Source organism: Rana temporaria, chromosome 8 (assembly GCF_905171775.1).
Source record: "Rana temporaria chromosome 8, aRanTem1.1, whole genome shotgun sequence".
In the NCBI taxonomy this organism is placed as follows: domain Eukaryota; kingdom Metazoa; phylum Chordata; class Amphibia; order Anura; family Ranidae; genus Rana; species Rana temporaria.
The window spans coordinates 34,970,132-34,984,234 of record NC_053496.1 but is presented as its reverse complement, the minus strand read 5'-3'; the positions used below and the strand labels follow the sequence as shown (position 1 = coordinate 34,984,234).

Genomic DNA, 14,103 nt, shown 5'->3' with positions numbered 1-14,103 from the left:
ACCAAAAAGCAGACCCTGGATTGTCATTTAATAAGCACAGGGCAACCATTATTATCGAAAGCCTTCCCGACTAGTAATGGAGCTTGGTGATTTTGCCAATAATGATTAATTGATTCATGGTAAACTATCCCAGGGCTCGACAAATCCCGGTCGCCATGGCGACTAGAAATAGCATCCTGGCGACTTGGCTTGGAAGGTGCCAAGTCGCCCCAGCTCTTCCTTGTGTGAGCTGGCGCCATCTGGTGGTGGCCGTTGGTATTACAAGTCAAGCATTACAAGTTAAACAGCAATTCTAATGTCATTTTTCACTATTTTCACTGCCATCTTCTTCCCTCTAATTAGAACCCCCAAACATTATATATATTTTTTATCCTAACACTCTAGAGAATAAAATGGCGATCGTTGCAATACATTCTGGCACGCCGTACTTGCCCAGCGGTCTCACAAGCGCACTTTTTTGGGAAAAATTACACTTTTTTTAATTAAAAATTAAGACAACAGTAAAGTTATCCACATTTTTTTTTAATATTATGAAAGATAATGTTACGCCGAGTAAATTGATACTCAACATGTCACGGTTCAAAATTGCGTCCGCTCGTGGAATGCCGACAAACTTTTACCCTTTAAAATCTTCATAGGCGACGTTTAAAAAAATCTACAGATTGCATGTTTTGAGTTACAGAGGAGGTCTAGGGATAGAATTATTGCTCTTGCTCTACCAATCGCGGCGATACCTCACATGTGTGGTTTGAACACCGTTTACATATGCGGGCGCCGCTCACGTATGTGTTCGCTTCTGCGCGCAAGCTCGTCGGGACGGGGTGCGTTTTCTGGCTCCTAACTTTTTTAGCTGGCTCCTAGATTCCAAGCAAATTTGTCAAACCCTGAACTATCCATTCTTCATGGAATTTATCACACTACTGGTTTTATCTCAGCAGCTGTCCAGAGAGGATGCAGACTGCGCCATCTGACTTACTGAGGGAGAATCAGCAAATCTTTGCCTGCAATTTAAATGAAACAAAAGGAAACTATTTTTAGACAGATAATTAACACCCTGCACTGACATCACAGTACCCACGTAATACATCAGACAGCCCCCATTGTGTGCTGCATCACCCTAAAGTACCCCCATTCACCCCTCCCCCCATAAGAGCTGTAATGAGTCTCAGGACTATTGGCTGTATATTTTTGTGCTTTACAAGACTCCAAACAGCAACAATCAGTTAAACGGGAACAGGAAATGCCGCATCTCATAGCTGCGGGCCTTTCCCAACTGTACATTCTTTTATTAGTTCCAGGGATTGTGTTTTCCCACGGAGTAGCCCTGCTCCCTGCCCCCCCCTCTCCCCGCCGCCCGCAGAGCCAATCTGACATTTCCAACCAAGTCAGATCAACTGCTGGAAATTTCACTTTTTTACTGCTGGAGCTGGAAGATCCTCCGAGCTGATAAACAGAGAACCCAAACACCAAAAGACAGACTTATGACTGCTGTATCAGAATCATCTGCAGAGGAGATGGCGATTAATGATGGGCCTGAGTGGCAGGGCCAGCAGAGTTTAATGTTATGGAAAGTTCACAGTCCTTAGATGAGGGACTATAAATCCCAGCATGCCCAGACTAGAGAGAGAAAAAAAAGGGAGAAGAGAAAGAAGAAAGAGAGAGAAGAGAGGGAGAAGAGAGGGAGAAGAGAGGGAGAGAGAAGGAAAGGAAGGGAAGGGAGGGAAGGGAAGGGAGGGAAGGAGGAAGGGAAGGGAGGGAAGGAGGAAGGGAAGGGAGGGAAGGAGGAAGGGAAGGGAGGGAAGGAGGAAAAGAAGAAAAAAAGGAAATGTTTAATGAAGAAAGAAAGGCGAGTAAGAAAGGTAAGCACTAGAGAAAGAAAGAAAGAAAGAAAGAAAGAAAGAAAGAAAGAAAGAAAGAAAGAAAGAGTGAAAGAGTGAGAGTGTGTGTATGTGAGAGTGAGTGAGTGAGTGAGTGAGAATAGAATAGAATAGGAAGAAGAGAAAGAGTATTAAAAGAAAGGAAAGAGCAAGAAAAGAAGGAAGGAAAGGAAGGAAGGGAGGGAAGGAGGAAAGGAAGAAAAAAAAAAAGAAAGAAAGAAAAAAGGAAGGAAAAAAAGAAAGAAATAAGAAACAAGAGAGAGAAACAAGAGAGAGAAACGAGAGAGAGAGAGAAGAGAGAGAGAGAGAGAGAAACGAGAGAGAGACGAGAGAGAGACACAGAGAGAGAGAGAGACGAGAGACGAGAGAGAGACAGAGAGAGACAGACGAGAGAGAGACGAGAGAGAGAGAAAGAGAAAGAGAAACGAGAGAGAGAGAAACGAGAGAGAGAGAAAGAGAAAGAGAAACGAGAGAGAGAGAGAGACGAGAGACAGAGAGACGAGAGAGAGACGAGAGAGAGAGAGAGAGAGAGACGAGAGAGAGAAACGAGAGAGAGAGAGAGACGAGAGAGAGAAACGAGAGAGAGAGAGAGAGACGAGAGAGAGAGACGAGAGAGAGAAACGAGAGAGACGAGAGAGAGAAACGAGAGAGAGAGAGACAGACGAGAGAGAGACGAGAGAGAGAGAAAGAGAAAGAGAAACGAGAGAGAGAGAGAGAGAGAGAGACGAGAGAGAGAGAGACAGAGAAACGAGAGAGAGACGAGAGAGAGAGAGAGAGACGAGAGAGAGAAACGAGAGAGAGAGAGAGACGAGAGAGAGAGAGAGAGACGAGAGACGAGAGAGAGACAGAGAGAGACAGACGAGAGAGAGACGAGAGAGAGAGACGAGAGACAGAGAAACGAGAGAGAGACGAGAGAGAGAGAGAGAGACGAGAGAGAGAAACGAGAGAGAGAGAGAGACGAGAGAGAGAAACGAGAGAGAGAGAGAGAGACGAGAGAGAGAAACGAGAGAGAGAGAGAGAGACGAGAGAGAGAAACGAGAGAGAGAGAGAAACGAGAGAGAGAGAGAGAGAGAGAGAGAGAGAGAGAGAGAGAGAGAAACGAGAGAGAGAGAGAGAGGAGAGAGAGAGAGAGAGAAACGAGAGAGAGAGAGAGAGGAGAAACGAGAGAGAGAAGAGACAGAGAGAGAAGAGAGAGAAACAAAAGAGAGACACGAGAGAGAGAGAGAGAGAAACGAGAGAGAGAGAGAGAGAGAGAGAGAGAGAGAGAGAGAGAGAGAGAGAGAGAAACGAGAGAGAAATGAGAGAGAGAGAGAGAGAAACGAGAGAGAAATGAGAGAGAGAGAGAAACAAGAGAGAGAAGAGACAGAGAGAGAAGAGAGAGAAGAGAGAGAGACAGAGAGAGAGATAGAGAGAAACGAGAGATAGAGAGCGCACAAAGACAAAAAGAAGTAAGGAAGGTAAGCAAGAAGAGAGAAATAAAAGGAGAAATAAAGAAAGGAGAGATGAAAAACAAGGAAGGAGTGATTAAAAAGTGAGACAAAAAAAGCTGAGAGGAGAGGAAGAAAGATTGAAAAGGAAGGAAGAAAAAGAGAAGAAAGGAAAATGAGGACTAATGCCGCGTACACACGACAGTTTTTCGCGATGTAAAAAATAAAAAAACATTTAATGTCATTAAAAACGATGATGTGTAGGCTCCAGAGCATTTTTTACGTCGTTAAAAATGGGCATTAAAAATATAGAACATGCTCCAAATTTTCATGTCGTTTTTAACGGTGTTGTTTTTAATGTCATAAAAAATGGTCATGTGTGGGCTTTAATGACGTGAAAAACCTGTGCATGCTCAGAAGCAAGTTATAAAACGGGAGCGCTCGTTCAAGTAAAACTAGCATTCGCAATGGAGATGGCACATTCATCACGCTGTAACAGACTGAAAAGCGCGAATCGTCTCTCACGAAAGTTTTACTAACACAAAATCAGCAAAAGCAGCCCCAAGGGTGGCGCCATCCGAAATTGAACTTCCCCTTTATAGCGCCGCCGTACGTGTTGTACCTCACCGCGCTTTGCTTGCATTGCATTGTGGCAGGTGGCGTGGCCAGGTCATGTGGCAAGTGGACAATCCACAACTTGTGGCAGGTAACGTGCCAGGTGATGTGAACAGGTCACGTGGCCAGGTGACATGGCAAGTGGATAATCTGCAACTTGTGGCAGGTGACGTGGCAAGTGGACAATCCACAACTTGTGGCAGGTGACGTGGCAAGTGACGTGGCCAGGTGATGTGGCAAGTGGACAATCCATAACTTGTGGCAGTTGACGTGGCCAGGTGACGTAGCAGGTGACGTGGCCAGGTGATGTGGCAAGTGGACATTCCACAACTTGTGGCAGGTGACGTGGCCAGGTGACATGGCCTGGTGATGTGGCAAGTAGACAATCCACAACTTGTGGCAGATGACGTAGGAAGTGACGTGGCCAGGTGATGTGGCAAGTGGACAAACCATAACTTGTGGCAGTTGACTTGGCCAGGTGACGTAGCAGGTGACGTGGCCAGTTGACATTGCCTGGTGACGTGGCAAGTGGACAATCCACAACTTGTGGCAGGTGACGTGGCAAGTGACGTGGCCAGGTGATGTGGCAAGTGAACAATCCACAACTTGTGGCAGGTGACGTGGCCAGGTGACGTGGTCAGTGGACAATGCATAACTTGTGGCCAGGTGACGTGCCAGGTGACATGGCAGGTGACGTGGCCAGTGGACAATCCACAACTTGTGGCAGGTGACGTGGCAAGTGGACAATCCGCAGCTTGTGACAGGTGATATGGCAAGTGACACGCTAAATACACGTACACTTGTGCTCTCTCAGCTGCTACTCACTCTGGTTTCACAAAATGGCTGAAATGGTATATAATACTGTTTGTTGAGCTTAGGGAGGGTCTTATGATGTTTCCTAACTAAACGCTTATAAAGGCAAACGCGGTAAAACGCCGCAAAATGGGCGTTTTTAAATGCCAGTTTTAGCCTTTAAAAACGTGTGTTTAGCAGAGTTTGCACCGGCGTCCCGTATGCATGGGGCCTAAGCGTTGTATAATCACAGTGATCACAGCAATAGGTATTTCAAATCCTTGGAGTCCAATCCTCTTAAGCCAAAGCTCCCATATAAGGAAGAAGACAAATAATGGCACATAGCATAATTCCGTTTGGAATTTAATATTTAAAATGCAAAAAAGATTGGAAATGCACTTACAATCTTTCAAATTGAAGCAGGCAACACATCATATAAGTGGCTCATCACAGCCTCAGGTCACGGGCACTCACCGCTTCCCTCTGTTTGTTAGCCCCACTAGCACACGCCAGTACCGATCGGCATGATGACGTCACTCTGATAGACAGTCCTTATAACCAACCCAGACGCGTTTCGTCATACACTTGACATCATCTGTGAGACGGCCACAGATGTCAAGTGTATGACGAAACGCGTTCACATATCTCCACTGTGGCTCTGGTGCGAATTTGCACAGGAGTCCTCTGCGTCTTTTGGTCCATTTCCGGTCCGTATTCAGCCAAAAAAGTTGGACCTGAAACAATGCACCGGATTCCTGCTGGGAGCCGCATTGGTATTGGGTGTGAACCCAGCCTGAAATAGGTGAAGCACCAAAAGACAGAGAGGAGAGTGTGTGTGTGTGGGGGGGGGGCAGGCATTTAAGTAGTACTGCTAGCAGTCTATGAGAAAACATGAATAGTCTACAGCTGGGGTCTTCCTCCACCACATACCGGTATATGTTAAAAAAAAATCTACTCACTTTTGGAGGCGGGAGGTCAGGGAGACACTTCTGTGGCGGTGCGGCGTGCTGTGCGGTCGTCCCATTTGTCAGAACCTCTTTGGTTGGATTGTCTAAAATTTCAGCTGCTGCAAAAAAATGATTTAGGAGAGTTAGGATGACGCTTTCCAGAAATGTGATTGTGTTATGTGCATCTATCTATCTACAGACATTCCCGGTGTAACAGGAAATGCAATATTTTACAAACCTTGTTTAGTGGAAGGTGCGACATACCTGAATTGGATTTCCCCGCCTCCTCCTTGCGCTCAGACACCACCACTTTATTCATGTAAATATATTCCTCATCGCAGCCTGGAATAAAGAGAAAATCCTGCTGGATGATTTTGTGGACAGCAGATAAACTCTTATGTCATTAGTTGCATTGTTATGGCTGGGGGTCCTCAGTACTGCTCAGTACCCCATCAGTGGGAAAACCCAAAGTGTGTCAGGATGCTGGTGACGTTAAAGTGTTTACAATCCGATGAAGGGTTAGGACCTCGGCCAGATTTTTGCTGCTGGAGACTTGGGAAAGAAGCTTAAAAACCTAAACTTTTTTATTTCATCCTAGTATACTGTAATGGAATGGCCTGTGATACCCAGAGACTTTTGAAGGATGTGGGGTACTCCTGTGTCAGCTTCACTAATGACTCTTGAGTCTAGGGTCATCCTATGTCCCTTTTGGGCATAGGATGACTGAGAAATTATAATTCATGTATTACAGGATATCTTGACATATTACAGGTGGTTTATTCTGACCCCAACAGGTCAAGAAGAGTGTGTCATTCAATGTGTAACAGACTGTTGAGATGTTAATTAAGTCCACCTGGCTGTGGTGATGGGGCTTGCTGTGATTGCATTCTGTTGTCCATTGTGCCAATTAGGTCTGCTCCTAAGATATGTATTTCATTGTGTATGCCAATAAAAAATGTTGTGTGAAAATACTATTGATAATAGATGTGGAATGTGACTTGTCAGCTGTAGTAATTAACTGCTCTAGATTTGGTGCCAGAATGTCTGTCTGGGATGTGGATTGAGGGGGAACTCATTAAGCACCCATTGTGTGATGTTTTGGGTGGAGAGTTTCATTTTCCCTGTGATTACTGTAGCATGCTTGTAACTGTATATCACAAGGCTGAGTTACCATTAAAGCATTAATTTGTTTTGGAACCAGAGACAGAGCTGTGTGTGTCTCGTTTCTGGGGGAAATCCAATGGGTCCTGTCTGCTGGATTGTGGAGTGTCGGATAAGCTGTGGTGGGTTTGTGGAATGGAATATCGTAAACGGTGTTAACCCCTGACCGTTACATATACCGTAAAAAAAATACCAGCGTATTCCAGGGTTCTAAAGGAGCTTCTTTATCAGGAAAACAGTACAAATAATATACACATATAATTAGAGCTGAACTCCGGAGGAAGCAAATATTGCCTAAATACAAGCAGCATGTGTATTCTTGAATCTTTGTGTGATTTGTGTATTTCTTCAAAATCTGTGCTGTAATCCAGTGTGAGACTTCTTTCAATATAGACCGGTTACTAGTGTTGGGAGAGCAGTTCAGATTAAGGCATGGCCCTTTAGGTATGGATTTTAAGGGGAACTCCACCCCAATTTTATTTTATTTTTTTAAACAGCGTGGGTTCCCCCCCAGAATCAATACCTGGCAGGCCAGAGAGGAGTGCTTTAATGCCAGGCCACATGCCCTCCACACGGGGGGGGGGGGCTTGCTTCAACAAGGTAAATTGAGCTGTGTTGGTCAACACAGGCTCAGCGTAAGGATGCTTTAAAGATATCCCACCTCCCCATGCGAATGAGTTGGGGTACATTATACTCATTCAACAAAAAACAGTGTTAAAAAGAAATAAAAAAAAAGTGTCGGGGGGGGGGGGGGGGGAAACCTCCGCTTTGAAGGCTAACCACCAACTGCCTGCTCTGCCATCTAACAGTTCTTAAAAAGGTAAGCGTCGACGTCACCTGGTGGCACCACCCCAGGTGACGTCACCAACTGAGCATGCACCAGTTACTGCCGCTCTTTGCCCTTGTGCAGGGAGACTGGTTTTGTGTTGTCTCCAACCCCTCCTATAGTTTTCTGCAGGCAAAACCAATACCAATAGTCTTGATAGGTGGATGTTAATCTGAAGGAGTGGGCGTACCTATGCAGACTGCATTTGTGTGCTGACCCCCCCCAGTGTGCATTGCGGCAACGTACGCCGCACGGGCCTATTGATTTCGACGTGGACATAAATTACGTAAATCAATATTCACGGACGACTTACGGAAACCACGTAAAATTTTCGAATTTCGAAGCGGGAACGGCGGCCATACTTTAACATTACTATTCCAACTATTTGTTGGAATAACTTTAGGCCTGATAAAGCGTTATGTAAACGGCGCATCTGTAGTGCGTCGGCCGGGCGTACGTTCGTGAACATTTACATATTCTACGCCGACCGCAATGGAAGCGCCACCTAGTGGCCAGCCAAAATATTGCACCCTAAGATAGGACGGCGCAAGCTGTCGTATCTTAGATAGGTTTAAGTGTATCTCTGTTTGAGAATACACTTAAACTTAGGTCGGCGCAGATTCCAAGTTAGGTCGGCGTATCTACTGATATGCCGACCTAACTATGTGAATCTAGCTATAAGTGTAGAGATGTAACATCTCGGCAGTCAGCTGGCAGTCTGTACAATCCGGATGCAAGCCTCTCTCTACTATCACAGCATGTGTGGCTACTATGGAGGAATTTGCTGGCTGCGATCTCTTTCATCATCAGAGTATTTATCAGTGGAACATCTGGAACGTGTGATAGGAGGACTGCGATCCAAACAGCAATATTCTCCACGTCTGGCGATTAATTAAAAGCGGCGGTCAGCGTGGCCTCCGCACGACCTCCAGTGACAAGGCGCCTGCATGCTAATGTGCGCCTACCTTGGAGGAATGGAAGAAATAGTAGGGACATCGATCATTCCATTCATCTCGGAGGATGTCGGCTTTATGGTCCCATACAATCAGGATCACGTTTAGGATATTTTTTTTTTTTTTTTTTTTTTAAGGATTTATTGCGAAATACCTTCCTAAATACTGTTTATATTAGTTTCTGACTTATTTTTTATAGCCGCTAAGATAACGGTTGCAAAACTCTGGAAAAAAACAGACTATTCAATAGTGAATGATAAGGGACAGAAAATGTGTGATCTGGGTTTTAAGCCTCATGATTAGATCCGTGTCTTTATGGTGTGGCCACAGGTGGATAAAAACCCATTTATTCAGTTTTTCTAGTTTTTTTTTGCTGTTTAGTCCACATCAAGGTTCAAAAAACTAATACTACATACTAGGATGGTGTTAACGGGGCACATCCTCTTTAATGCATCCTTGCGCTAAGTCTGCGCTGACTACGCAGCTCAATTTACCTGGTGTGAACAAGTCCTATATCCATATGCGTGCGCACAGGGTGTTCTAAATGAGGACAGCGAGTGATCTGTACAGATCACTCCTGTGTTTATTCTGAACTGAAGCATAGTAAACTATGCCGCTCAGCACACAGCGCTTCCCATTCCTTCACTGTCCAGTACAGCTGAGGCTGCAGAGAAAGGGACTGGAGAAGCTCTGTCCTCAAAGTGAGACCTAAAGACACTTGATATTTCACCAAAGCCAACGGGGCTCCTAAAAAATTGTAAACTCATAATGAAAAAAACATTAAAAAAATAATAATGTAGCGCCCCCTTAGGGCTCGTACAGACGGACGGACTGTCCGCTCAAAACTGTCCGCCGGACCGTTTTGAGCGGACATGTCCGCCTGGAGATTTCTGTCTGATGGTTATACACACCATCAGACTGAAATCCCCGCGTACACGATATGCGGGGATGTGGCCGCGCCGTTGCGACGACGATGACGCGGCGACGTGCGCGGCCCTGGAAGTTCAATGCTTCCACGCATGCGTCAAAGTGATTCGATGCATGCGAGGGATGGCGGCCGCTCGGACATGCACGGTGAGTCTGTACAGACGACCGAACATGTCCGACGGACAGGATTCCAGCGGACATGTTTCTCCGCTGATAAACGGTCGGCTGGACAAATGTCCGCTGGAAACCTGTCCGCTGGGCCGTACACACGACCGAACATGTCTGCTGAAACTGGTCCGCGGACCAGTTTCAGCAGACATGTTCGGTCGTGTGTACAAGGCCTTACTTTCAGTATGGGCACTACGCTAAAGTTAGTGGGGAATGGGAGAGTTCTTTTGCTCCCATTCATAATTTGCTAAATCTGGGCTGCTGTCATTCCTGAACTGTTCTGTAGGTCAGTCTGCGCTCCAGGGATGCGATCTCATCCCTGGGCGACAGTTGGCGCTAGAGGGGTTCTGGCAGAGCCACTTTTCCCCAGCAGACAATTAGAGGAGTTTTCCCTCGCGGGGCATGCTGGGGGAGAGTATATTTGTGACAGACGCCATTTTTGTCTGTTCTTCGCGGGTTCCAGGTGCGGCACCCACCTTCAGGGTGTGCGCATGCCGATCACAACAACAACCAGCGGCTCCTGCGGGGGTAGCGCTACAATAATAAAAAAAATATATTTTTTAAAAATTATTTAAAAAAATAATAATAAAGACACTCCCACTGCCCTACTGACACCAATCTCTGTTCTACTGACACTGTCCACTGCTCTGCTGATATAAACGCATGTGTGTTTTTGCTCTCGGACGCACACCCCAATGCCTATATCTGTGCAGGCATTAATATGGCCGACACCATGGATGACTTGCGTTATGTTGGCATGGACTGGGCTCTTCAGCCTCCTTCTCACTTGACTACCACAAAAGCCACTGTCCCAACAAAGCATACAGGTCCTGGAACTTCTCAGTTTGCATGCTTGTCAATCATTCGCATATTGAAGTGCAGTGAGAATGAGGATGATGATGACGACCCTGGAACTTGCCACTTTAAAAACAAGTCAGCCATAGTGCCTTCCATATTTACAGGTTTATCATTTCGTCTCTCAGGGGGCTACTGTGGGCACATTGTAGCAGTCTATTACTTGTCAGGAAGGGGTGGAAAAACATGGATTTGTATTATAAAGCAGTGTTCTCCACACACATATAGCTTGTAGAGGCCATCTTCTTAACTGCTATTTTATCATCTACTTTTTTTGCCGAGTGGGATGTACTGGTGCGAGTGAACTTGGGAATGGATCTTGCAAGTGTCCATCTATAGCAGGGGTTTCCAAACTTTCTAAACAAAGGCCCAGATTGCAATCCTTCAGACTTTAGGGGGCCAGACTGTGGCCAGTGGGAGTAGAAAACGTTCTGGTGTCAGCGGGAGAAATAATGCCCCATCACTGGTGTCAGTGGGAGAAATAGTGCCCCATCACTGGTGTCAGCGGGAGAAATAGTGCCCCATCACTGGTGTCAGCGGGAGAAATAGTGCCCCATCACTGGTGTCAGCGGGAGAAATAGTGCCCCATCACTGGTGTCAGTGGGAGAAATAGTGCCCCATCACTGGTGTCAGTGGGAGAAATAGTGCCCCATCACTGGTGTCAGTGGGAAAAATAGTGCCCCATCACTGGTGTCAGTGGGAGAAATAGTGCCCCATCACTGGTGTCAGTGGGAGAAATAGTGCCCCTTCACTGGTTTCAGAGGGAAACATAGTGCCCCATCACTGGTTTCAGAGGGAAAAATAGTGCCCCATAATTGGCATCAGTGTGAGAAATACCGCGTTTCCCCCGAAAATAAGACCTAGCGTTATTTTCCAGGAGGGCTGCAATATAAGCCCTACCCCGAAAATAAGCCCTAGTTTAAAAATGCTTGTAAAATCCTACAATCCACTCTATTATAGTAATATATAATGTACAATGTGTGTGTTTTTCTGTAATCTAATTGCGGGGATTATAGCTCCGGAAAGCCACAGAAGTGCAGAACGGCGCTATAACGAAGGTATTTGGCACAATTTTATTACAGAAACACACACATTGTACATGATATAATACTGTAATAGAGTGGATTATAGGATTTTACAAGCATTTTAACTTGGTTTACACTGAGGATTCCTGTCAAGCAGGGAGAGAGAGGGGGAGAGAAGACAGCACATTACATGGTAAGACCTACCCCGAAAATAAGCCCTACTGTTTGTTTTTGAGTAAACTTTGTGGTTGGTTGAGGAGTTTTTTCACATTTGCAAAAAGTGTGAAAAAGGTATGAAACACACTACCCCATTGTTTTTTTTTCATTATATATAACACGCAAGGTGTAATGCAAAACAAAAAGGTAGCGCTTCAAAAGTATACAAAGACACCAATTGCAGAATAATCCGTACATGGGAAGGAATCCCCCATTCCCTGTCAATAGTGAATTTCTTCCCAGGGCTTTTTTTTTGTACATTTTACTACTTTTTTTGTGATTTTGTCTGCGTTTTATAGCATACATGACCACTTAGGCAATATTAGTGGGAAGCAAGAAACCTCTGCTGGCTTGCCAAAGGTTTCTTGCTTAAAGTGGAGGTCCACCTAAACAAAAAATATTAAAAGCCAGCAGCTACAAATACGGCAGCTGCTGACTTTTAATAAATGGACACTTACCTGTCCAGGGTGCCTGCAATGTCGGCAGCTGAAGCCGAGCAATCGCCCGCCGCCATCCTCGGTGAGGGAATCAGGAAGTGAAGCGTTGCGGCTTCACTGCCCGGTTCCCTACTGCGCATGTGCGAGCGGCGCGTCCTCACTGGTCCCTGCTGTCTCCTAGGACCAGTGTGTTTTCCATAACGTAGCGGAGGAAGGACGGAAAAGTGGCGTAGATACCCGCAGATGCTGCGGCTATCTATGCCCGGAAGTGGTGCAAATACCTGTATTATACAGGTATCTGCACCCCCCTCCCCCCTGAAAGGTGCCAAATGTGACACTGGAGGGGGGGGGGTTTCAAAAAGCGGAGGTTCACTTTTTGTGTGGACCTCCGCTTTAAGCTGTATATACACTAGTGGATCATCCTTTAGAATGATTCATTTTCAAACCATTCATTCCTTTTAGATCCTTAACTTGCCATTCTTGTTATCAGAAGCGTAACTAGAACCATCAGAGAGCCATCAGGGCCCCGGTACAAAAAAACATGAAGGGCCCCCCTTTCCACTGATCCCGGAGTCCTTTACTCCCATTGTGGGACCCCTTATTAGAGTCCCGCAGCGGGTCAACTTCCCGTTGTCTTCGGGACCCCTGATGTCTCACTTTTGAGACAGAAAAGGGGGCCCATCAGTCCCTTTCTCTACAGCCTCAACTGCACAGAATGAACAGGTATAGCTCTGTGCCGCAGCTATGAATAAAAAATTGCTACTGATCACTGGCTCTATTCATTAAGAAGAGAAGGAAGGGGCCGGTAAATTACACATTTACCGGCTCCTTCCCCTCTCCATCCTGACACATCCCACGCAGCAGCCGGCGAAAGGCGAGAGGGGGAAACCCAGCAGCAACCAGGGAAGGACACAGGAGCCCAGAACAGTAGGACAGGGATAGGGAGAGAGGGGACGCAGCATGTGGAAAACCGATGTCCCTCCTGCAGCTGCCGAGTTTCAGTGGGAGGGAGAGGAGGAGAAGCAGACCTTTAGTGGCTACATGGAGGGATCAGTTTGTCTACACATCGCTGCCCCCATTGCCTTACTATCTAGGCATACAGGGGAGCCGCATCTGTGTGGATCTTTCTCCAGCCTGTAGTGATCATATGGGAAAAATTGCGCTTATTCAGTGGATTTCAAGGAAGCAACTAAAATTGTTATACTACACAAATGCAAGAAAAGGAAAAAACAAGCTGCGCTAATCGGATTAAATACATATATATATGACAAATATGTAGCTGTGCCAAACAGGTGAATACGCAAAAGTGAATATATATATCATGAAAATAAATGTGAAGAATGATCAGACACTCTCAATGATTAAACTAAGAATGACAAATCAATATAAACGTGATAAACCAATTAAAGTCCATAAGAGTGAAATGACATAGGTAAATGCATCCCATATAGTCCAAAGAAATAATGGAAACTCCAATCTCCAAGTAATGAGGAAAATTACAGCAACTCGAAATGTGATGATAGGGAAACACCTCCACCTTAAAGGATACACTGCCTCTTACCAGCTGGTATTAATCTCTTATCACAGGAGATCAAAACGTCAGTCGTGGTCACAGGAGCCCCGTGACAACATCCATTTTTTGGACGAAACGTTGGGTAAGCGACGTTCTGACGTCACCGCGCTTAGCTGTACCCGGAAGACATGGGCAGGCGGATCGAGGAGCCGGCCGGCTCGATCTTATATATGCACATTGCATTTGACATATTGTAAGTGCGCATTTTTATATATTTGAATAAATTTACATTGGATTTTATGCTATGCGAGCTCCCTTTCGCTTTCATGGCGCATCCTGCATTACACATTGATTGAGGCTGTAT

At 45.7% G+C, this 14,103-nt stretch overlaps 1 protein-coding gene across 5 annotated transcripts in view; it reads right to left on the bottom strand.

Annotated features, from left to right (window-relative positions):
* The window catches only part of AFAP1L2 (actin filament associated protein 1 like 2), a 188,518-nt gene that overhangs the window by 77,685 nt on the left and 96,730 nt on the right, over nt 1-14,103 (bottom strand). For 3 of the 5 annotated variants that reach the window (XM_040361564.1, XM_040361562.1, XM_040361565.1), the window contains exons 3-4: nt 5,923-6,000; nt 5,671-5,777 (exon numbers count right to left, since the gene is read on the bottom strand). In XM_040361564.1, coding sequence (XP_040217498.1) covers nt 5,671-5,777; nt 5,923-6,000 — 185 coding nt within the window. The remainder of the gene's footprint in view (nt 1-5,670; nt 5,778-5,922; nt 6,001-14,103) is intronic. The other 2 variants (XM_040361563.1, XM_040361566.1) reach the window with 1 other exon arrangement.